The sequence below is a fragment of the Ursus maritimus genome, unplaced genomic scaffold (assembly GCF_017311325.1).
Source record: "Ursus maritimus isolate PB19 unplaced genomic scaffold, ASM1731132v1 scaffold_7, whole genome shotgun sequence".
NCBI lineage: Eukaryota > Metazoa > Chordata > Mammalia > Carnivora > Ursidae > Ursus > Ursus maritimus.
This window is the reverse complement of record NW_024426885.1, coordinates 79,626,049-79,650,734: the sequence shown is the minus strand read 5'-3', so window position 1 is coordinate 79,650,734 and position 24,686 is coordinate 79,626,049. Positions and strand designations below refer to the sequence as shown.

At 42.6% G+C, this 24,686-nt stretch overlaps 1 protein-coding gene and 1 pseudogene across 11 annotated transcripts in view; both read left to right on the top strand.

The window, feature by feature from the left end:
* Positions 1 to 24,686, top strand: part of RNLS (renalase, FAD dependent amine oxidase) — a 276,406-nt gene that overhangs the window by 8,082 nt on the left and 243,638 nt on the right. Inside the window, exon 5 of one of the 11 annotated variants that reach the window (XM_040624706.1) lies at positions 15,022 to 16,165. The exons of the other annotated variants lie outside the window; for them this stretch is intronic. Within the exon in view, the coding sequence (XP_040480640.1) occupies positions 15,022 to 15,413 (392 nt within the window). The 3' untranslated portion in view covers positions 15,414 to 16,165. Of the gene's footprint in view, positions 1 to 15,021; positions 16,166 to 24,686 lie in introns of those variants that run through there. 11 annotated transcript variants of the gene reach the window in all.
* The window catches only part of LOC103661922, a 50,114-nt pseudogene that overhangs the window by 228 nt on the left and 25,200 nt on the right, over positions 1 to 24,686 (top strand).

Sequence of the window (24,686 nt, the reverse complement as noted above, 5' to 3'; positions counted from 1 at the left end):
CCTGTGCCGTCCACCTCAGAGAGTGGGGTTCCTCTGATGGAGTGTGAGTTCACTGTGAGTCCACTTCAGAGTGGGGTTCCTCTTATGGAGCATGAGTTCACTGTGAGTCCTGGCCTGTGCCGTCCACCTCAGAGAGTGGGGTTCCTCTCATGGGGTGTGAGTTCACTGTGAATCCACCTGAGAGAGTGGGGTTCCTCTCATGGGGTGTGAGTTCACTGTGAATCCACCTGAGAGAGTGGGGTTCCTCTCATGGGGTGTGAGTTCACTGTGAGTCCACCTCAGAGAGTGGGGTTCCTCTCATGGGGTGTGAGTTCACTGTGAGTCCACCTCAGAGAGTGGGGTTCCTCTCACGGGGCATGAGTTCACTGTGAGTCCCAGCCTGCGCCGTCCACCTCAGAGAGTGGGGTTCCTCTCATGGGCCGTGAATTTGGTATACTTCTCTTAGCAAATGGTACATTGTGGATTCTGTTGATTTGTGTGTTTTAAAAACTGATACTGTGGCCTTGTTCATGATATTAGTCTAGGTCAAACTGAAACCCATAGAATTTTTTTTAACTAGTTAAAACTTGAACATTTTTCTTACTTCCCTTGCTTTTAAGAAGTAAATATTTTTGATGGACATGCAGTTGTTTGGCCTAAAAGAAGACCAGTCTCTTTGTGGCCATCCTGAAGATAAGAAGGTTTTTATGATATAAGAATTGATTACGTCGTACACCTGGGTGGCTCAGTCAGTGAAGCGTCTTGCCTTCAGCTCAAGTCATGATCTCAGGGTCCTGGGACTGAGCCCCCATTGGGCTCCCTGCTCAGTGGGGAGACTGCATCTCCCTCTGCTCCTCCCCCTGCTTGTGTGTGCTCTCTCTCGTCCACTCTCTCTCTCAAATAAATAAATAAAACCTTAAAAAAAAAAAAAGAATTGATTACATCAACCCCCGGGAAACCTCATCTTGGATTGCTCTTGAGTGTGAGTCTCATGTTCTTGCCTGTTTGGAACTTGTTGGAGCACCTTTTACCTGGCTTTTCCCCTTCTTTTTTAAATTTTATTTTTATTTTTAATTTTTTTAATTAGTTATTTGAGAGGGAGAGAGAGAGAGAAAGAGAGAACGAGTGGGAGGGAGAGGGAGAGACAATCTGAAATAGACTCCACGCTGAGTGCAGAGCCTGACGTGGGGCTGGATCTCATGACCCTGAGATCATGACCTGAGCCGAAACCAAGTGTGGGAGGCTCAACTGACGGCACCACCCAGGTGCCCCTCCCCCTCCTTTTTTTTTTTTTTTTGACGATGGCTTTGAGATATAATTCACAGACCATACAGTTCATCTATTTAAAGTGTACATTTCCGTGGTTTTGGGTGTACTTACCTATATATGCTACCATCACCACCATCAACTTAGGAACATTTTCATCACCTTGAAAAGAAACCCCATATCCTAAAGCATTCGCCTCCATCCCTCATCTTTATCTCCGTCCCAGCCCTAAGCAAACAGTAATCTACTTTGTATCTCTATAGATTTCCCTATTTCCTGGATTCTTAAGAAAAGCCCTTCTGTGGCTCTGCTTTGCCTCTACCTACCTCACTGTCTTTCCCTGTCTTCCATCATGTCTGACTGAGCCTGACACAGCAAAGTCATTGACTTCTAGAAAATACTCAGCTTGCCTTGAAGGGTTCCTTTCGCTCCGTTCCTTGAGCTCTTGCTTTAGAGAGATCATATATTCCTTCACTGTCTTCAGGTCATTGCCTCAGTGTTTGTTGGACTAATCGGCTTCCAGCCAAATTTTTCTGAAATGTATTTTCCATCAGCTCATTTGTTCTGTTACGTTCTGTTGTCTTCCTTATTTTGTCTGCATCGGTCCCTCTCTGATTATTACCCATCTTTCCATAGCGCTATTTCTGTCAACTTCATGAAGAATAGTGTTGTCAGGAAAGGCCACACATTTCAGTAAAAGTACGTTGCTTAGTGATCATAATGATTGGATGCTACTAATCATTAATATAATAATGTTTTTATTAACATGGAAAGATTCCACCATATTTTTAAATTAGAAAAGGTATGTAGATGCATTTGTGTTTCTTTTCTATCTACCAAAAATAGTTTGACAGAAACATATTGACATTGTGATTGCTTGAAGATGATTTTCATTTTCTTCCTTATAATTTTTTGAATAATCATAACTTTAAAAATAAGGAGAGTTTACTTTGACTATAAAAAATGATAATGTTGACACCATTTAAAAAATATATCATGCTGAAAAGGAAATAGAACTTTTTTCCTTTTCCTTTTTATTGGAGGCGTATGGTGGGATATGTAGGGTCCTTAAGATGAAAACATTTACAAGCAGAACCTGGGTGGCTCAGTCGGTTAAGTGTCTGCCTCCGGCTCAGGTCAGGGTCCTGGGAGCGAGCCCCATATCAGGCTCCCTGCTCAGCAGGAAGTCTGCTTTTCTCTCTCCCCCCACCCCTCCCCCCACTCATGCTTTCTCTCTCGTTCTCTCAAATAAGTAAATAAAACCTTAAAAAAAATAAAACGTTTATGAATGATTGACTTGGTGCACTTGACTGAGGGTAAGGGTCTTTGGGTTTTGTATTGGCTCAAATCAGAATCGGACCCCATGTAAATAAGTCTGTGTTTAGTTCATTGTTGTGAAAGAAGCCACCCTGGCCGTAAAGGTTAAAACAGAATGCCCAACAATAACCCTTTACCACCTAGGGGTCTAAAACAAAGGGATTATTTATTTACTTGAGAGACAGAGAGAAAGAGGGAGGGAGAGAGAGTGCAGTGGAGGGGCAGAGGGAGAGGGAGAGGATCTCAAGTGGACTCCCCACTCAACGAGGAGCAGGGTGCGGGGCTCCATCCCAGGACTCTGAAATCATGACCTGAGCCAAAATCAAGAGGCTCGACCGACTGAGCCACCCAGGTGCCCCTAAGACAAAGGGATCAAAAACATCTGCTTTCTCTTTTAAGTTATAAATCTCAACACTGAGCTCAATATGAGGATTGTTAATGTCTTCTCTCTGTATTTTTCGGAGAGCCTTAAATACGTGCTTGTTTGATTATTACACGATTACATCATGGTTCCCAGGAGGAAGACCTCCATCTACAAAGCCACGTGCTGCCACCTCGTGGACACTCTGTGTATTGCAGTTCCCCTCAATTTTTAAACTAGAGAGGATTCGGAATATACGTAAAACTGGCTGTAATTTAAAAAACCCCACAGTGTCACAGGGAAATCAACTTAGGCCCACGATAACTGACTGACAGTACTCAGAAGTGCAATGCTAGTCAGTGACAGGCCTCGCCTTCCTACAAACTGAGCAGCCCAGAGCCTTTGCTTTCATTGTGTTTCCTTCTCATCCTGCCCCCCTTCTAAATCACCCTCTTGGATCAGTACAAATACCATCTCTGATGTGAAAGACTTCCCTGTTGATTGCACGTGGTCTGGCTTTTCCCTCCCCACACCCCTCTCCTTATTTTGCTTTTTACGGAGGACACGGAGCTACTTTTTTTTTTTTTTGGCCAATTATTTATTACATTTATTACATTATTCCAAGTGGGAGAACAGGGAATCTTCATGGCCCATTCAGACAACGTCTTATAATTCATGATTCACCTTCTGGTTCCATAACTGTGCTGCTCTCTATGTGTTAATACCACAGGGTTTTCTCACTTAATCCCCATAATGATTATTTCCATTTTTGGTGGTGATGCTCAGATGTGAACCCGTTAGTGAGACTCTGGAGCCCATACTCCTAACTGGTTACACCCAGCTCTCCAGTACGTACTTCACCTTAGACCACCTGTTACTAATGGTTTCCTGCAGGTATGACTTCCCACAGTGTCCTGCTCTCTCCTGATCACCGTGTTTTCTGAACTTCCCTAATGCAGATTGCTAATTAAAAATTAAGGGGTGCTTCTGAGAAGATTTTGATTCCTAGGGTTTGGGTAGGGCCCAGGAATCTATATCTGTAATAAGCACCCCATGGGGATGTTTTCCTCCCAGTTACATCTGGGATTCGGTCCTATTTAACACTCATCAGAGTTTATTGTGATTCGTTTTTCAGTGTCTTCTGCACTGAGCCATAAAAATCCATGAGGAAGGGGGTCCCGTGGGCCAGTCTGTCCCCACCCAGCATCAAGTACCATGTCGCACACAGACCCACACACCGCTGGCTGAAGGAACAGCATCTGTTTTATTCCCCAACTTCATTATAAGGTCCCTGTGGTCAGATGACCTTGGAGTCTACTGGTTCTGGTTTGGTTCCCTGTTTGGGTGCTGGGATAAAAGGGTGAACCTTGGGCAGACCAGAGAGTTTCAGGACTAGAAGGGACCTTGGGGCTTCTTCCACCTTGACCTTGGAGATGAGGAGTCTCGGACGTGATGTGCCCTCTACAAGAGCACACAATTCCGTGGGGGCCACACAGGAGAAAGTGTGGTTGAGAAAAAGGAGGCTCCTTTCAAATATCATTATTGCCTTGATTTCATGTTTCCTACACATTTATTTATTATTTATTTATTTTAAAAGATTTATTTTAGAGAGGGGAGTGGGGGCAAAGGAGAGAGGGAGCAGGAGAGGGAGAATCCCAAGCAGCCTTCATACTCAGCACAGAGCTGTGCGGGGCTCAGTCCCATGACTGCAAGATCATGACCTGAGCCAAAACCAAGAGTCGGACGGTGAACCAGTTGAGCCACCCAGGTGCCCCCATGTTTCCTACACATTTGAATAGAACTCTTCTTTGAGCTGCGATGGAGTCTCTGGGTCTGAATCCACGTATGAGGGCTTCCCTGCTGGAGTTCTCGCCTCCTCCCGCTGGGAGTGTAGCATAGCCAGTGAAAAGACTGGGGAGAACAGAGTAGAATGCAGCAGGTGGGACGTGGTGAGCGACTCTCAGGCATGAGAAGCATGGAAGGTTCCGGTCCTTGCGCCGTGCTGCCTCCCACATGCCTAGATGGAAGGAATGCATACGTTCAAGGTCTCCTGATGAACATTTCCTTAATGGTTTGGTATGCTATCTCACAGCCTTAATGCCAGAATGGTCATTTTTTTCTTGAGATAGGAAGGAACAGACAAACGAACCAGGTCAGGTACTGGCACCTTGGGGTGCACCCCTCCTCCTCCCCTTTGTATGCTAAGGAGCTGTCACTCCTGCTCCCGTCAGATGCCTTCACAGAAGTGAGAACCGTATTCATCTGAGCAGACACATGGTCAGATAGCCCCAGGGGAAAAACACGCTAGTCCTCTCCTGCCTTGACCCCATGAAACACTGCTAATTTTAGACCAAAGGCCTCAGGCTGCCTGACGTTACTTAAAGACGCAAATGAATGAAAGCAAAAGGTCTACACAGAGCACATCAGAAGGGTCACCGAGAGGAAGCTGAGGGAGAGGCAGGGACAGTTGTAGAGCTGGTCTCCTTCCTTCAGGAATCCTGCTCTACTCCGGGCTCCTGGAATGAACCATATTCTTCGTGCATTTGCTCCTAAAGCTCCCCTTGCCTGGAATACTTGGACACGTGCTCTGTTCTCCCTCCTTTGGGACCCAGCCCCGGGCCCGTGAGTTCCCGGGCTCCTCTGACAGCTCTGTTCTTCAGGGAAGCACCTCAGAGACTTCTCCAGCACTGCGTCTTTACATTCATTTAGCTTCTGACATTTGCTCCCCTGCAGAAGACAGTTAAGAGCACCGACGGAGGGAGCCAGAGTTGGTAACCCAGCCGTGCCGCTCACAGTGTGGGCGATTTGGGGCAAGCTACTTAACGTCTCTGAGCTCTTGTGTACAAAATGAGGATAACAAACATGATCTACCTGTGGGTTCATAGTGAAGACTCAGTGAGATACTCTGAGTACAGACCTTGTCAGGGCGCTGGACACATAGTAAGCACATTGCTGTTATTAATACTCTTGGTGACTTTTTCATGTTTGTGACTTCTTTACCACTAGGGGAAAGGTCTGGGTATCTGTTTAAGGGGTGGAATGCTTGCTGTTGGGAATTAAGGCAGCCAGAAAAATCCCGTGTATCAGTAAGGATATCGGAAACACAGTGGGGAACATTACTTTGCCCTTGCGCAAAACGATGGCGTCTTTGTATCCAGAATCCTGTGGGGTCACCTTGTGTTAGAATCTACAACACTGTGGTGCAAGGAATGTCTGTTTCTTTGTTTCTCTAAGTTTACAAATTACCCATTCCACCTACCTGATAGGACACCCTCCCTCGTCATCATTAGGGCTTCTTCCCTTCCCTTTGGGGTCACACACGGGAATTCCAGGCTTCTGTAGTGCAGGGAACTGGGGAGGCATGGCACCTGAGTGCATAAGGTTGCCAGCATTATTGGAGCTCCTCTGCTATGTAGGCTGGGGCCCAGCCTGGTCCTCTGACATCAGTCAGCCTGGCAGGACTCAGGGATGCCTCATGGGACAGCCGCGCACAGACCTAGAGGCCTTTCCACTGCTCTGAGAGCCCAGAGGCATGCTGCTCGCATGTTCTGCGGCAAGGTGCCTCCTGGGCAGGGCACACAGGTGGGAGCCAGGTCTCTACCCAGACAGGAACCCCACAATCCCCTGCCCCTTAGACATTTAATGTCCAGCCCCTACCTCCCCATTTTCAGGGATCCACTGCCTCGATCCCTCTTATAATCCTGCAAGAGAAAGATGCTTCACTTCCTTCTGACTTCGTGTGGGTTGAGGGTGGGAGTTATCCCAACCTTGAGAAACACACCACTGAGCATCTCTTTCCTAGACTGGAGGGTGAGGAAGGGAGAGTTGGTTTTCCCTAAATAACTCATCTTGGTAAATCCTTTAATTTCTGGTTGCTATATGATAGCAAAGATATAATAAAAGTACAGAAGATCTCAAGAAGGCAAACTGTAATGACTGAAGAATCACATGCATATATGAATGTAGGCTGAAAGAAATGAAAACTTCTTTATGGAGAAATGTAGGGCTCCACAGCTCTGCAATGGCAATGGATACAGGTATATGTAGGCATATGTGTGTGTATTTAATTATAAATGAGGAGAACATGGATTTGCTTTTAAAATTCTAGAATATAACCACTAAAGGAGGAACAGCAACCTTGAAGCCTTCAATAGATAATTTCAGATTAAGGATCTGCACTTTAATTCATTGTAGAGAAGTTTGCCAGCCATCTGACAAAATAGTATTTGTTTGAGTCTAAAGGAAATGCTTACTTTGCTTATATTTTATTTTATTTTAATTTTTTAAAAGATTTTACTTATTTGAGAGGGAGAGGGAGAGAGAGGGAGAGAGCAAGAGAGAGCACGACCAGGGTGAAAGGCAGAGGGAGAAGCAGACTCCCCACTGGGCAGGGAGCCTGATGTGGGGCTCGATCCCAGGACCCTGAGATCATGACCTGAGCCGAAGGCAGATGCTTAACCGACTGAGCCACCCAGGCCCCTACTTTGCTTATATTTTTAAAATTATAACTTGTTCATCCAAAATGTAATAGTTTAAAATTTTCAGTAAATTCACAGATGGTAGGATTTTCATGAACTATTAAAGATCTTGGGGGTCCATTTCTAACTTTGTAAAGATGCCCTAGCAGATATCCACTTTCTCACTAATTCACTGTGTACCATTCCTTCCCTTTCCCCACGTCGGTGCCCTAGCATGCAAGCAAGGAAACGCCTCGTGCTGTCCCACACTCTCGTCTCCTGTCCAGCCTCTGGCTACACAGTCTGGCTTCAGATACCCTTCAGGTATATGGGATTGCTCAGGATATATATTTAATATATCTGTTAATATATCTAACATTTCTCTCCTTTGGATTTACCTTGATGTGTTAAACCAGTTTGATGGACACGTAGGAGGTTTCCAGTTTGACAAAGCGTTGCTCACAGAATGCTTACAGTGTGTTGTTAAGTGCAAGTCTGAAACGAAGATTTTTTTCCGCTAAATTCCTTTCCTCATGGAAACAGTTAATTTTAATATAGAGTAGAGAAAGGTCCTCTTGATGATTTTTGTTCTAAGTTTTCTTGGCTAATCTGTTTTATTTTCTGTGTGCTTTAGAATCAGGTTTCATTAAAAACTCCAGTTGGAATACTGATTTGAATTACATTGAACTTAAGCATTAATTTAGGGAGAAAGGACACTGTTACAAAAGTGCATCTTTCTATCCAAAAAAAGAACCCAAAATAGTTCTCTACTTATTTAGAAATTCTTATGTCCTTCAGTAAAATTTTTTAGCTTTTATATTAAGATCTTATATATTTCTTATTACGATTATTATGTTTTATTTTCTGTGTGTTTTAGAATCAGGTTTCATTAAAAACTCCAGTTGGAATACTGATTTGAATTACATTGAACTTAAGCATTAATTTAGGGAGAAAGGACACTGTTACAAAAGTGCATCTTTCTATCCAAAAAAAGAACCCAAAATAGTTCTCTACTTATTTAGAAATTCTTATGTCCTTCAGTAAAATTTTTTAGCTTTTATATTAAGATCTTATATATTTCTCATTTAGACATTTCCAGAGAAAACCACCTCGCTGTTTTAAAATCCACCATGGAAAGTCTGTTTCTTTTGATAGTGGAGTTAAACCCTTTTATGTTTATTGGGGTTGGGAGTTATCCCAACCTTGAGAAACACACCACTGAGCATCTCTTTCCTAGACTGGAGGGTGAGGAAGGGAGAGTTGGTTTTCCCTAAATAACTCATCTTGGTAAATCCTTTAATTTCTGGTTGCTATATGATAGCAAAGATATAATAAAAGTACAGAAGATCTCAAGAAGGCAAACTGTAATGACTGAAGAATCACATGCATATATGAATGTAGGCTGAAAGAAATGAAAACTTCTTTATGGAGAAATGTAGGGCTCCACAGCTCTGCAATGGCAATGGATACAGGTATATGTAGGCATATGTGTGTGTATTTAATTATAAATGAGGAGAACATGGATTTGCTTTTAAAATTCTAGAATATAACCACTAAAGGAGGAACAGCAACCTTGAAGCCTTCAATAGATAATTTCAGATTAAGGATCTGCACTTTAATTCATTGTAGAGAAGTTTGCCAGCCATCTGACAAAATAGTATTTGTTTGAGTCTAAAGGAAATGCTTACTTTGCTTATATTTTATTTTATTTTAATTTTTTAAAAGATTTTACTTATTTGAGAGGGAGAGGGAGAGAGAGGGAGAGAGCAAGAGAGAGCACGACCAGGGTGAAAGGCAGAGGGAGAAGCAGACTCCCCACTGGGCAGGGAGCCTGATGTGGGGCTCGATCCCAGGACCCTGAGATCATGACCTGAGCCGAAGGCAGATGCTTAACCGACTGAGCCACCCAGGCCCCTACTTTGCTTATATTTTTAAAATTATAACTTGTTCATCCAAAATGTAATAGTTTAAAATTTTCAGTAAATTCACAGATGGTAGGATTTTCATGAACTATTAAAGATCTTGGGGGTCCATTTCTAACTTTGTAAAGATGCCCTAGCAGATATCCACTTTCTCACTAATTCACTGTGTACCATTCCTTCCCTTTCCCCACGTCGGTGCCCTAGCATGCAAGCAAGGAAACGCCTCGTGCTGTCCCACACTCTCGTCTCCTGTCCAGCCTCTGGCTACACAGTCTGGCTTCAGATACCCTTCAGGTATATGGGATTGCTCAGGATATATATTTAATATATCTGTTAATATATCTAACATTTCTCTCCTTTGGATTTACCTTGATGTGTTAAACCAGTTTGATGGACACGTAGGAGGTTTCCAGTTTGACAAAGCGTTGCTCACAGAATGCTTACAGTGTGTTGTTAAGTGCAAGTCTGAAACGAAGATTTTTTTCCGCTAAATTCCTTTCCTCATGGAAACAGTTAATTTTAATATAGAGTAGAGAAAGGTCCTCTTGATGATTTTTGTTCTAAGTTTTCTTGGCTAATCTGTTTTATTTTCTGTGTGCTTTAGAATCAGGTTTCATTAAAAACTCCAGTTGGAATACTGATTTGAATTACATTGAACTTAAGCATTAATTTAGGGAGAAAGGACACTGTTACAAAAGTGCATCTTTCTATCCAAAAAAAGAACCCAAAATAGTTCTCTACTTATTTAGAAATTCTTATGTCCTTCAGTAAAATTTTTTAGCTTTTATATTAAGATCTTATATATTTCTTATTACGATTATTATGTTTTATTTTCTGTGTGCTTTAGAATCAGGTTTCATTAAAAACTCCAGTTGGAATACTGATTTGAATTACATTGAACTTAAGCATTAATTTAGGGAGAAAGGACACTGTTACAAAAGTGCATCTTTCTATCCAAAAAAAGAACCCAAAATAGTTCTCTACTTATTTAGAAATTCTTATGTCCTTCAGTAAAATTTTTTAGCTTTTATATTAAGATCTTATATATTTCTTATTACAATTATTATGAAATCTTTTATGATATTTCTGGAGATTGTGAATAATATCACTTTTGGTTTATGTTTACTTAGACATTTCCAGAGAAAACCACCTCGCTGTTTTAAAATCCACCATGGAAAGTCTGTTTCTTTTGATAGTGGAGTTAAACCCTTTTATGTTTATTGGGGTAAATAGCGTGTTGCTTTTATCTTTTCTGTTGATGTCTGTTATTTATTTTACTTTGTTTCTTTTTTCCCATTTTTTCCATTTTTTTTCTTTTCATTAACTCTATCAACTGTCTTTTTTTCCCTTCCTCACACTGTTTACTTATAGAATCTGCTTTGTCATTCCACGAATGGCTATCTTTTTATCCTTTACAAACATGTTTAAACCTATTTCATTTCCCTCCTATTCCTTTCTACCTTATTCCACAAATAACTGTTGAATGCCTACTGTCTTAGATGTTGTTGGGTAAAGTAAAAAAAAAAAAAAAAAATTAAGTAGTCCTTCCCTTCTCCCAAAATATTTTTTTATCACTTTAAATGACAAAACTGATCAGTAGTCTTACAACAAATGAAACAATCCGAGGTTGAACTAATAATTCATTCCCCACACTCTCCTCCTTCCCACTCCCCAGAGATGAGATGTTAGTGGTGTGGTGAGTGCCCTTCCACACCTTGCTCCAAGCATTGGGTGCCTTCTAAATGTATTGGTTTGAAATTTGCTCTTTAAATTGACATTTCTTCACAGGTGCCTGGGTGGTTCAGTCTTTTAGGTGTCTGACTCTTGACTTCAGCTCAGGTCATGATTTCAGGATCGTGAGTTTGAGCCCCGTGTCTGGCTCCATGCTCAGCAGGGAGTCTGCTTGAGATTCTCTCTCTTCCTCTGCCTCTGCCCCCACCCCCGACCCACTTGTGCACATGTGCTCTCCCTCTCTCTCTCTCAAAATAAATAGATAAAATCTTTTTAAAAATTTGACATTTCTTTAGATAAATACATCTTACTTATTTCTATTTAATGGCTGCATAATCTCCTATAGTTTGGAAGTCCTAGAATTTAGTTTTTCATCCCCTTATTGTATATTGGTGGACATTCATGTGGTTTCCAGTTTTTTCCCCCTATTTATTCCTATTTATTACTATATTGAGTGCTGAAGTGTCAAAATTGAAATTTGGGGCTCAAAAGATCTGTACATTTTAACCGATATTGCCATATTTCTAAAAATTTTATAATGATGTGCATTCTTAATTTTGAGAATGCCTGCTTTTCTATATACTCATTAGCAGTGGATGTTCTTAGTTTTTACCGATCTTTGGAGATTTCTGCCTTAGTGAGAAGTGAACACAGGTAATTCTTGTTTTAATTTGCATTTCCCTTGACTGTAAATGGGATTGAGCCTCTTTTTATAAGTCTGTTTGTCATTTAGATTCCCCTCTTGTGAATGTCCTGGTCATCTCTAACGCTTACTTTTCTAGTGGGCTATTTGTCTCTTAGGAGCATTTCATGTATAAAAGATACCAATGTTTTTCATATGGTAGCACAAATATTTCCCAGACTATCATTTATTTGTCTTTTGCTTTTAAAAAATGTTATTTGCCGTAATAATTTCTTAAGATTTTTATTTAGTTAAGCATGTTTATCTTGCATGGATGCTGGATTTCCTGACTTGCTTATTATTTCCCTCACTCTGAAGCCCTGTAAATATTCTAAATTGTATTTTAATACTTTTAGTTCTCATGCTTTATGTTTAAATCTTTATCTGTAATATGTGTTTTATAAAGTATGAGATAGGGATCTGGCTTTGTGGGTTTTTTTGCCCCCTATAGGAATACCGATTTTATCAGCATCGTAAGATTTATTTTTCCCACTAAATTGAAATTCCTCATTTGCTATATGTTAAGTTCCATATATATTTACATTTGTTTCTGGATTATCTGTTTTGTTCCGTTTATTGATTCCTGTGCCAATGCCATCATTATATGATTTATCATCACTTTGTAGTTGTCAGTCATTTTTTTAGGGAGTCTGAGCTGTATGTGTGGGGTGTAAGCATGAGAAAGCTGGATTGTTCTCTGGAATGGCCCTCAAACTCTTCTGTATGAACTCCATGTCTTTCCACAAAGTAAGGGCCTGAATGGTGTCTTGGTCATTTTCTACAACTTGCTAGTCACCTTTGGCTGTTGGAACAGTCTCATGTTGGTCTTTAAGGCTCTGTCATGGTTATTTTAGTCTCGATTCAGAGCTCATTTGCTCTATCCTTAATGCCAGGTAGGCCTGTCTGGTACCAGGGGCTGGTGGCAGAGTTGATTTGGGGTCTGATTTTGAATATCTGCCCACTCCTCCCTTCAGACTGTCCTGTGACTGGCTTCTTGTTGCTGGTAGGCAGGCGGCCTTGGCTTCCTTGGAGTTCATTCCTGTTGCCTGATGCTGGTGATGGGTCTACATGTAGACAAGGTGGGGTGTGTTTTATTGGCCTAGAGGGCAGGTTTCAGCCTCATACGGAACCTTTCCAGGATGTTTCCCCGGGGCTAGAGGCAGCGATGTGTCTCAGGCAGCCCCACCAGCCAAGCTTCGCCTTGGTCCCTTCAGCAAGTACCTGGTTGGAAAACAAGGCCCCTCCTTCTTGAGCTCCCTATTCAGGGAGTGTGTCTGGATCATTCTCTGGAGGGCTCTCAGGATTTGGAGGAAGAGCTTCCCTCTGGGAATACTGGCATTCCCAAAAGCTGAGCTTTGGCATTTCACATCCTGTTGAGTTTTCTCTTTATACTGACTGGACAGTGGGGCTCAGAATAGCAAGGCCAGTTCTTACTTGGTGATTTCTCAGAACTCACCAAGGGCACTTGGCTAGGTCCTTTTCCTGGTGGCCTCTGGAACTTCTAACGTAGCATCATGAATACTTTGTCCCCAGCTTCACAGAGAGCCAGGGCAACGGGGAGACCTGCTGTTGCAGTTTTCACGCCCGGAAGGCAAGAATTTCCTTCCCACACCTTTATGAATGTATCCCAATTTAATCATAAGCATGCGCCCATCACGAAAGTCGACTTGTTGGCCTCCCTCTGCCCTGTGTTAGTCTCCTGTTCATCCTCCCAACTCGAAGCAAAACCACTTCCTCAGGAGTGTCTTCCTGACCTCCGTGACCAGGCCGTTTCTCCTACCATACGTTATCCCAGTTTTCTGAGCCTCAGATGCTTAGCACTCACTACAACTGTAATTAATTAATGGCTTAATCCACTGTGTGATGTGTGTCTTTAACTGGAAGAATGTAAAGTTCATGAAGACAGGAACAGGTTCCAACTTACCTCTTCCTGCTTTCCCAGGATCCCCTCACCTGTGGTCAGCCCTCGGTCTCTGTTTAGTGAATGAATGAATGAATGAATGGTACGATCTGAAGTACGTCTTGAGGAACAGGCAGAGGGACAAGAAGGGAATGCTTTAGAGAGGAAAAAAGGTCTTACCAAAAAGCTGGAAGTAGAGGTGCTTATCTTAAATTTTTGGGACTGAAAATAGACTGGCTTGGTGGGAGCAAAGCCTTTGTGGTGGAGAATTTAGGGAAATAAAGCTGGAAATGTGGATTTGGGGCAGAATGTGGTAAGCCTTGGATGTGAACATCCATTGAAAACAAGTTCTAGTTCATCAGAAATATAGAATCTACCTTTTAAAACCTGACTGGATACATTGAAAATAAATAAATTTACCTGATTGGATTGGGAGGAAGAAAACATTTGCAGGACTTGGGGGAATGGTGTTCGAAAGGCTTTTCATCTTAACAGACTCACACTCCTTAAATAGACACTTAGCACTTCAGTAAACCGAACTGTAAAAATACATAATCTCAGAACCTATCATGTACTATAGGATAAAATGATAAATACTTCTCACCATGAACACCTTCAATTTCTTTCCCATGACTGCTAGACTCTCCCATTATCTTTGATGGAAAAATGAGAACCAATTCTTTTTTGCTAAAAGAAGTTAAAATTCCTCATTTTTCTTTGACATTTTGGTGAAAAGATTTTGATTAAAAGCACAGGAAACAAAGGTCCTTTACTCATCAGGTAACATGCTTCATTGCTTTTTCTGGCAGACCATCTCCATAGGAGGGGAGATAAGTCAGTTTCGAAACGTCCTCAGATATTAACTGCTCTGTTGGGCTGCCTGCAAGCTTATGAACTGAGATCTCAATTTTTAGAAAAACCAATTATTACTATTAAATTCCTTTTATTTGTTATGTCTCAATCTTCAGCTTTTATGTCTACCTCATCTACTTGTTTTTCCTTATGGTTATTTGCAAAGTGTTGGAGAGTGGGAGTTGGTTCTGGTCGATGTTTCCTTCTCCTTCTTAGTGCCCAAGAGGCAATCCAAGCTAATCTCTGCCGTCCTCCAGAAACCCAGCAGTCTGCTGAAACGGCAGAGTCCTGCCTCCATTGTGGAGTCTAGAGCAATCTGGCATCACTCTTTCTTGCGCTGACTGCCCACTCCAGGTCCTGGTGGGACAGAGCGAGCTTCCCTGTGTTCATACAAGTCCCTCTGGGGAATGACTTGCTGAAAAGCAAGAGGAGATCTGGAAGATAATGAGAACGGTATGGAAAGCACTTTGTCCGTATTATGTCAACCAGTTCACCTTCACTGTATCATTTACTCTTCACATTTGCCTCATGAGTATTTTACCCCCATTTTATAGTAGAGGAAGGTGAGACTCCAAGAGGTTACGTGAACCTGTCTGAGGTCACGGAGCTGCTGGGTGGCGAGCTGGAATCCAGTCTTCTCCAGGCTCTGGTGATGGAGGCCGTGTACCTTTGGGCCCCTGTACCCAACACCGGTGTGTGTGATCTCCCCATGCTTGATATAAACGCATCAACGATGTTAATATTTGGACCCCTTTGTTCTCGGACACATACTGTCGATAGCTGTGTGATGTCAAAGGAGCCCGCCAGGTTGCTCCTCGACCACAAGAAAGGATCCCTTCCTAAATTGGCCTTCCCGAATGTGAGCTTCCTTCAGGACTTGGAGCTCTCCTTTCCATTCGGAGTTCTTCAAAAATGGAAAGGCTTTAAAAAGAAATGTCACAACTAGATGTGGGGTGGGATGAAAGAGCCAAGAGCTGTAATTTACTGAATTGCATCATTATCACCGGCTCGGTCAGCAGGTGACTTGAATGAAACTTTTCCCTTCTGGGCTGGCAAAGGCATTTGGAAGAGAGAAGAAATTTGAGAACTGAGATTGTTAGCTTTCTAGCAGAAATCTCTGAAGATTCAGATAAGATGTGCTGCACGCAAAGAAGAAAGCATTACCGCCATCAACTACCAACTTGGAAGTAAGGAATTGTAAACACTAAGATTGAAAGAGAGAAAGGGAAAGATGGAAATGGAGGAACACCAGCATTCCGCATGGATACACTTTCTCCCAAACGTGTTTTCCTTTTTTACAAGCAGATCTCATTTAAGAAGTTTCTTATTCGTTGGACCAGATCTACAAGACATGGCTCTATGCTAACCGGACATTTGGATCCTCTATCATTCTTCCCAAGCACTGTTTCCAGAGTCTGACATTTTCTCATTTTGACCTGAATGTTTGCTTCTAGAAAACAATGAGGGAGATCATCTAAAAAAGCATTTCATGTTTACCAGTATAGAAGTCTCTGTTGGTTTGAGGAAACTATTTAAATGTTGGCCTCTCCTAAAACTTCTTCCATGGATAATAGCCAAGGAAAACCACTCTAGCCAAAGCAGAGTTTGCTTTCCATTTCTGTGACTTGTTAGATTTTTTTTTTTGTATTTTATTGTTTTATTCACCACAGGCCAATGAGATGATATTTTATTTCAAGAAGGGAAATTAAAATCCAGTTTTATTTGTTTAAAAATGGTAGTTGTTATCTTTTATTTTGATGTTGAAATCAGGCTTATCGTTGTATAGATATTTGCTGAACTCTCACTATGTGCTAGAAACCGTACGGACGCTTCGAGTACAGCAGTGAACCACACATTAAAGCTTCTGGGAACTCTTATTCCAGTGGAAGGAGACCGAATATCTTATAATATTGTATTCCGGGGGGAGGAGGAGAAATAAAGAAATATCTAGGAGAGATAATAGTGAGTTCTGGGAAGGGAAATGAAGCAGGATAGGGAGAATAAAAGTGATAAGGAGTACTTTTGTATGCAGTGGCAATGGGAGTTTCGAGCAGCAGAGACCTGAAGGTGGTTGAGCCATGGCGGTATCTGGAAGGATATCCAAGCAGATGCGGCTGCATGTAGAAGAGCCGTAAGAATGAGCAGTGTCTCAAGGAGGCCAGTGTGGCTGGTGAACAGTCACAAGGAGGGGCAGTGGTGGAAGATGAGGGCAGAGAGGAAGGAAGGCCTAGCTGTGGAGGGCTTTGTGCTAGGATAAAGACATTGGCTTTTGCTCTACAAGGGACAGAAGGCCATGGAAGGCATGATGTGATCCGACTTAGATTCAGGAGGCGTTCTCCTGCTGTTGTGTGGAAGTTAGACTGTAAGAGGACTGGCCTGACCAGACAGACTGATGCTATGAAAATGCAGGCCAGAAATGCAGACGGCTTGGACTCTCGCAGTATTGGTGGTGCGTCCAAGCATGGTTGCAATCCAAATGTACAAGAATCCCTAGTTTCTGCATCAGTTCTGCTCCTGATTTTGGATCTCAGGGGTTCAAATATTAGGGAGAAAAATCACACACTCATTAATGGTGCCAAGAAAGTGTTTGAAGAAAGAGGAAGTAGTCAGCTATCCCAAATGCTGCCTCCAGTTTCATTTAAGAATTGGCCATTGGATTTAGGAATATGGCGGGGCAGGGGTGACACTGATGATTTCTCTGGGGTACGGGGAATGAAAAACACATTGAAGAAGGCTTGAGGAAAAAACAGGAAGAGAAGACATTGAGATTGTTGGTTTAGACCTGTGTTTGTCAATCTCGTTTTTATTATTACCTCCCTAAAGAGCTTTTTTAGACACTTTTTTCCAATTGTTCTTCCCTCACCCTGATGAAATTATGCTATCCCTGATATGCTTTATATTTGTTACATATTGTATGTATATGTATTTGCTTTATGCATAAAAAGTAAGAATTTTTCACCCTGAAAGAGTTGGTTTTTGCCCATTGAGGGCGGTAGCAGCCCTATTGGGAATGGAATGGTGTAGACATTTCTTTAGAGGGATTTTTCTGTTGGGGGTGGGAGGCAAGGGATTGGACTGGAGACTAGAGAAAAAGGTTGGAGTGTGTCTTTATTGTTTTGTTTTTTTAAGATGGGATATGTTATAACATGTTTGTGTGCTGATGGAAAGAATCTAGTAGGAAGGGGAAACCTGGTGAAGAACGAGGTTGGACAGTTCTGTAACCCAGGGTCTTGAGTAGGAGCTAGCGGATAGGGCCTTCGATGACGGCCTGACAGCGATCCCAATAGAGCAGGTGCGGACGCGGAGCGGCAGAACACGGTGGGGCTGAGATGTCGTCTTTGGAGGTGAGTCTTTGGACGTCCTCCTCTGGTTGATGTGTTTTCTCCGTGAAACAAGAAGCCAGATTGTCAGCTGAGATGGAGGAGGGGCAGGAGATTTCGACGGTTTAAAGGGGGAGCAGAGGAGTAATACCGTCATTTGGGGAGTGAACTGAGTAGAACACAGTACGCTAGCTAAGCAGTGCTAAGATCCACTTCAAGTCAGTGGTTACCAGTCGAAGATGAGACCAGTCAATATGTTTTTCATGTTCTCCCCTAACTGCATTAGAGATTTTTAGTATTTGAGTCAATGAATGAATAAAGTGAGTTAATATTGAGTTTATGCCGCATGCTACCTAAGATTTTTTTTCAGTTTAGCACTTACTTGTTTTTTTAAGATTTTATTTATTTATTTATTTTATTTAGAGAAAGAGTGAGTGTGTGTGTGTGGGGGGGAGTATAGGGAGGGGCCGAGGGAGAGAGCATCTCAAGCAGACTCACGTGGAGTGTAGAGCCCGACGCGGGTCTCAATCTCACAACCCTGAGATCGTGACCTGAGCTGAAATCAAAAAGTTGGTAGCTTAACCGACTGTAGTCGGTAGCTTAACCACCCAGGCGCCCAGTACCACTTAGGTGTTTTTAACTAGGATGTTTTATGCTTGATTTTGTTAAAATCCAGGACTTCAGATAAAGAACATAGAATCGCACACCCTAGTTCAGCTCTTCTGATCAAAGTAACTGAAATGAACACGGATTTTTAGTGCCTTGGTTTTGGTTGATGCTGCTGCTGAATATGGGAAGAGGAGGTAAAAATGACCGATAGTTTTGAATCTTTTCCTATATATGTTATTTTCATTAAAAAGGAAGCTGGAAGTATAGAGTAGTTTCTTTGAGGATGTGGTGGTCATTCTCTAGAAATACCTGAAATTCTGAACTATGCCTCTGCATTCATCCGTTTATTCATTCCCCAAGGATTTTTCTCAGCCTCTCCTCTCTTATGAGGCACAAAAGGACGAAACTGAATCTAACATGTTTCCTACCCCGAAGTCCCTCACAGGCATCTGGACGTTGCACTGCCGTTAGACGTGTCTGTCCTTTGCTTTAGAGTATGTAAAGTTAGGCTCACACTAATACTGTAAGGAGCACGGTTCCTATGCAGCACCACACCGAAAGTGCACTGATGAAGAGAGAACGTTGTGAAATTTGTAAAATAAAAAATTCATACACTTTACTACATTCAGTCCATTATATCCGAAATGTTCTGGTAGGTTCTCTGCTTTTCCAACAGGAAACAGTGGCTCATAGAGAATGCTTTGTCATGAATACAATGGTGTGTTTCACAGAATCTTAACTAGAGATGATTAATTCTTAAAGAATTACCGATTCTTAAGGTTGGTACACGTCCCTTGTTAAGAGCAGTTGGTGCTTGGAAGAGTTAACAGCCTCATAAATCAGGCCTGTGATTCATCCTTCTGCTGAGGCCAGGCGTGGCGCTCACGGACTGCAGGACACACCAAGGAACAGTAGGGGGCAGTGTTTAAATGCTGTTCCGAAGCCGCTGCCTGGGGCCTCACACAATTCAGAACGCTTCCCTGCAATGATTGCAAATGCATCCCGGGATTATATTTTTCTTTTATATTGCTATGTGTCATGCTTTGTTTGCCAAACAGAATATAGAAAATGAATAGGCAGTTTTCTGGCACAGTTCTTCGTCGATAAATTGTCAGGATGAACTCCGTTGCTTAAGAAAAGCATGAACAGCTCAGTCACTGGATGTGGCTGTGTGGATGTCGGTTGTTGCGGTGCGGAATTTTGGTTTGGCCAAAGTGATATTTTCTTTGAAAATTCTGAGACCACGGTTCTCTTTGTTTTCATAATACTTCACTCCACCCCCCGAAAGAGCAAGCTGTCAGATTACTGAGGTTCCACTTGTATACATGTGGCTGCACATATCTGACAAGATGGGGAATTTATTTTGCCATGACTTATAAGTTATAGATATTATTTGAATAAAAGGAAACTAAGCTGGGGCACCTGGCTGGCTCAGTCTGTGGAGCCAGCGACTTTTGATCTCGGGGTTGTGGGTTTTGAGCCCCATGTCGGGCATAGAGATTACTTAAAAAAAAAAAAAGAAAAGAAAACAGCTTTTGATTCACGTTTACAACTTTCATGGAGGATTTTTCCATGTAGCACATACAACACAGTGCATGTAAGCCATCCCCCAAGTACAGACGTGTGTGTGTTCGTATGTGTGTACATGCGCGCACCTGGATCTTCTTCATTGTCCTTTCATTTCAGGTAACGCCACTCACTCTTGGTGATTGAAATCTTTACACGACCATACACTGGTGGAAAGTCTGTGCCTGGTCGTCACTATCAGGCGGTAGACAGATGAGGGTATTGTCAGTCCATAGCTGCTGTTCTTCAGGACTGTTCACTAGTCCCCCACCTTCTCTATTTACTATTCATCGCGAAGACTCCACTTCGAGAGAATGTGGTTCCGTATTGCCACGTCGCTAATTGCATTCCAGTTAATTATAATCCACGTACATCTACGGAGCGCTCACTGTCTTCCAGGAATTGTCCCCGACTCTGAGGTCACATAGGCTGAGGAGCCTTCACCCTGGTTCTTCTGGAGCTCGGAGTGGGAAGATCTGTCTCTGTTGGACTTCTCTTCCAGTCCTTCTGAAGTGTGCTGTTTTGTGTGTAGCTGGACTGAGGGCAATGTCTGGTTGTTTCTTCTGCCCTTCTTTCTCATCTTGGCCCTGCTGCTTGTCCGCTCGGTGACCTTGGGCACACGACTGAACCTCCCGGACTCCCTGGTTTCTCCTCTGTACAGTTGAGATGACAGTTCCTACCCCATCAGGGCGTTCATTTGGGAGGAGTAAATGAGGTCATGATTAAAGCACTGCGTACACTGCTGGCACTTGGTCAGGGTCAATGACACAGGCTCTGCTGTTGCCTTTGCCCTTGTGTTGGGCACATGGCTGGTGCTGACCACCACGGAGGTTTCTTTCCCTTTCGTTCCCCTGCTGCTGACCCATTCTTCAAGCACGTGGCCAGTTGGGAACTTAGAAGCAGAGTGACTCTTGCAGTGTATCCAATTTATGAACACCTTTTACGGGCTAGATACTTTACGTGACTGTAATCCTTGGAATGACCCAGTATTGTTATTACCCTCACCATTCAGGGGAGGACGCGGGAGATGAGAGTCGCTGTCAGCGGCTGCGGCAGTACCCACTAGAAGAACCAAAGTACTGACTCTAAAGCCTATCACCTTTGCACTGCCACACATTGTTTCCAAGGTCCCTTCTAATTCTGAATGCTCTAATTTTTTTTTTTTAATGAGTGTGTTATGATTGCAAGCAGTAGAATCTCATTTGAGCACAGACTCAAAGCCTCAAAATCCGGATGCCTGATGATGTCATTAACAAGCTAAGATGTAGAGATCTGCATTTTTATAAATAAGTGTGACTATTAGTCCACGGACAGACCAGAGTTCCCCAAATAGTTCTCAGTTCTTGCCATCTGCATTGGTTGATTTTTCCGTTTCAACTGAAAGTTGAATTATTTTTAAAGGGGTGGGGGAGGGAGTGCTTTTCTTCTTTAGACTTTTGGAAATATTTAAAAATTTTTGATAAAAGTTTATCACTTTGATTTTTTTTAAAGATTTATTTATTTATTTGAGGGAGAGTGAGAGAAATTACAGAGGAAGAGGGAGAAGCAGACTCCCTGCTGAGCGTGGAGCCCGATGCAGGACTCGATCCCAGGACCCTGGGATCATGACCTGAGCCAAAGGCAGACGCTTCACCGACTGAGCCACCCAGGCACCCCATCACTTTGACTTTTAATAAAGGGTTGTTTTGATATTGTGACTTTTCTTTAATCATAAGTAGTGAACTTTGAAGACCTGTGTTTGCTTTGGTGGAGTAGTTCTCTGTCTTTACCTTGTATGTCTCGGTCCCGGTAGCCTGAGGACATCAGCTGTAAAGAGGTGAAACAATTAAGGAGATGGACAGCTGGCCCAAGTGGCTCAGTTGCCCAGCCATTGCCCTTTGAGCTCAATGTAGCAAGGGTCCCTGATTTGAGAAGGAGGAGCTTGTGGGTGTGTATTTTCTGCAGAGAAACCGAACAAACTATTAAATTACAATATTAGAATTCTACGTAGAATTGTCTGTATAAACTTCTAAATGGTTACCTTGGGCAAATGCCAGTCTATCTGGACTTCATGTTCCTCCTCTGTAAAATGAGACCATTGGCTTCTAGTTCTCCAGAGATCCTTCCACATCTAAAATTTAGTGTACAAACTCATCTGAAATGGTTCTGCAAAAAGGTCATTGTGTGTGTGTAGCTGCTGCTTGAAATTCAAGTTCCTTGAATGTGACTTCACAGGACATAGATGTCAGAAGGTGTGTTTATAAAATGTTAAAGTGGGTGAGTGAGAGAGAAATATTTCATCCTTGTTTGCAAACACCTTGGTTAGCAAGCTTGCACCTTTCTTGAATACATTAGATTTTGGGGGAGGAAAGAACAAGACTGCTCATATTCAAACCAAGATTCAGATTTTTTTAAAAAATTGGGGTACCTGGGTGGCTCCGTTAAGTGTCCAACTCATGATTTCAGCTCTTGTCGTGATCTCAGGGTTGTGAGATAGAGCCCTGCATTGGCATGTGTGCTGGGCATGGAGGCTGCTAGAGATTCTTTCTCTTTCTCTCCCCCTCTGCCCCTTCCCCCCACTCTCTCTCTCTCTCTCAAAAAAAAAAAAAAAAGACAAGAAAAAAAGGTTAACTTCTCTCTCTCATCCACTAAACTCGAGTTCTTTGAGACTTACTCTACCTCTGCCACCTTCCACTGTAATATTTCTGGAATGAGTGGCTTATGAATTGAATGATGAGATCCCCAGTGTACTTGATCACACATTGCGGGACGACTACGAGAAAGTTCGACTTTTTCAATCTGTACTCTTTCTAGCTTCCTCTATCCCATCACCTGCTATGTTGAAGAAAGAAAAATCAGTTACCAAAAGAAAAAAGATCTTCCCCTTAACCTGTTCCCTCACTGAACTCTCATTAGAGAAAAGCAAATGACTCTATTTTTGATGGTTAGCTGAATGATTTTTTGAAGTTTTACAAGTATAAAAATTTTTATTTCTATAAAGCAGTTCTACTTGTACAATAGAACAACTGAATGGAATATAGCAGGAATTTGGGTAGATCTTCTCCATTTGCCAAAACGTATGTCTAAAGCAACAATAAAAAACAGCAACAACCAAAACAAAAGGAAGTTTGGGGATTATGTGTGTGGATGAGTGGATAGGTGGGTAGGTGTGGGTGTGAGTGTGGATATTGTATTGAAGGAGGAATGGAATTTAAAGACATAATTATTTGTATATATTCTGAAGCAACTCTTGGGTTAAATACTGAGTCCTACAGTAGTAAGTTTCAATATTAGTTGTTTTAAATCTGATAATGTTTTATCTATTAGAAGAAATTTAAAAACTGGGTTTCAATTTGTGAATATAGGAAAAAAAAAAGATCAAAGCACTTCCTTTTCTGGGCCTCGGTCTCCTTAAGTATGACATGAGAGGGTTGGGGTGAACGATGTCTAAGGTTCTTGATGCAGCAAACATTTGCTGATTTTATAAATCAGCCCATCAGTCCAACACTGGCTTTCCACGTCGACCCCCGAGTGGTATTTCTCCTACGCTGATCTTTCCCTGCCCTTTCACTCCCCCCCGTTTATCTCTTCAAAACAAAACAAAACAAAACAAAACAAATTTTTTTTTTACTTTCCCCTTTCGTAGCTTGTCTTATGAAACAAATGTAAAATCATAAGCAAATTGGATGTTTCCAATTTATGTTTGCAGGCACGGGCAGTGTTCTTTATTTTGACAGACACGGGACCAAGTGTTAGGGGATGAGGCAGTGGAGGGCAGCAGGTGTACGAGGAGCCCCACGTCACTCCACGGCCCCGTGTGCGTGCGAGCACTCCCCAGGATTCGTCACCCTGGACACAATCTGTTAGCGTCTGCCGTCAGCGCTACCAGCACCACTGCCCTAAATGGGGAACGAGCCCTGGCCTGGCCGTGGAGCCACATACGCACGTGCAGCAGTCGGCTCCCCTTCTGAACGGTCCCGAAAGAGCACATCGTCTGCTTGTGGATGCGGTTGTGGCGTGACACGGCAGGGAGCGAGCCTTCGTCCACACGCCCGGGCTTCCTGGAAGGCTCGACTCCACCCGTGTGTTAAATGAATCCTCCGATCATTTGTTGGTCTTCGAATGTGTAGATTTTTTAAAAATATACCTCTCTTCATCAATAGGTAGGGACGTATTTGTAATCATGGAAAAGTCTGATAGTTAATTATCCCATGAGGTGCACCTAAGTGAATCTTTAAAATTTCCTTAGTGTATGTCTTAAGTTAGTTGCTGTAGGGGTCGTGGTGGCGGCACTGCCTTGTCAGCATTTTGCCCTGGAATGCGTCTGCCGCAGCCATAGTTTGGCCGGCTCTCGCCACTGCCTGATGGGGAGGTGGGTCATGGCCCTTTGGTATTTGGAGACGGGCACCCAGAGTCTTGGCCGATGACTAAATCAAGCAGACGAGCCAGCAGGGGAAGCTGGTCTGGAAAGTAATAAGAACAAACAAAACATGACTGGAAAGTAATGAGAACGATTTTCTTAGCTGTCTCCACCACTGAAATGCAGCCGTGCCAAGAAATTCCAGAGATGCTGTGAGGATGCTGGGACCAGGGAACATATTGATAAATACGCTTTGGCTTTTGGAGACATTTCTCAGGGCGCTGTGGTTTCCGTTTCCACCATGTGGTCCCTAGTAGCTCACTCCGAGAGAGTTTTTAAAACTCCTGATGAAACCCCCTGCATAAATTATTTGGAGGGAAGAAAA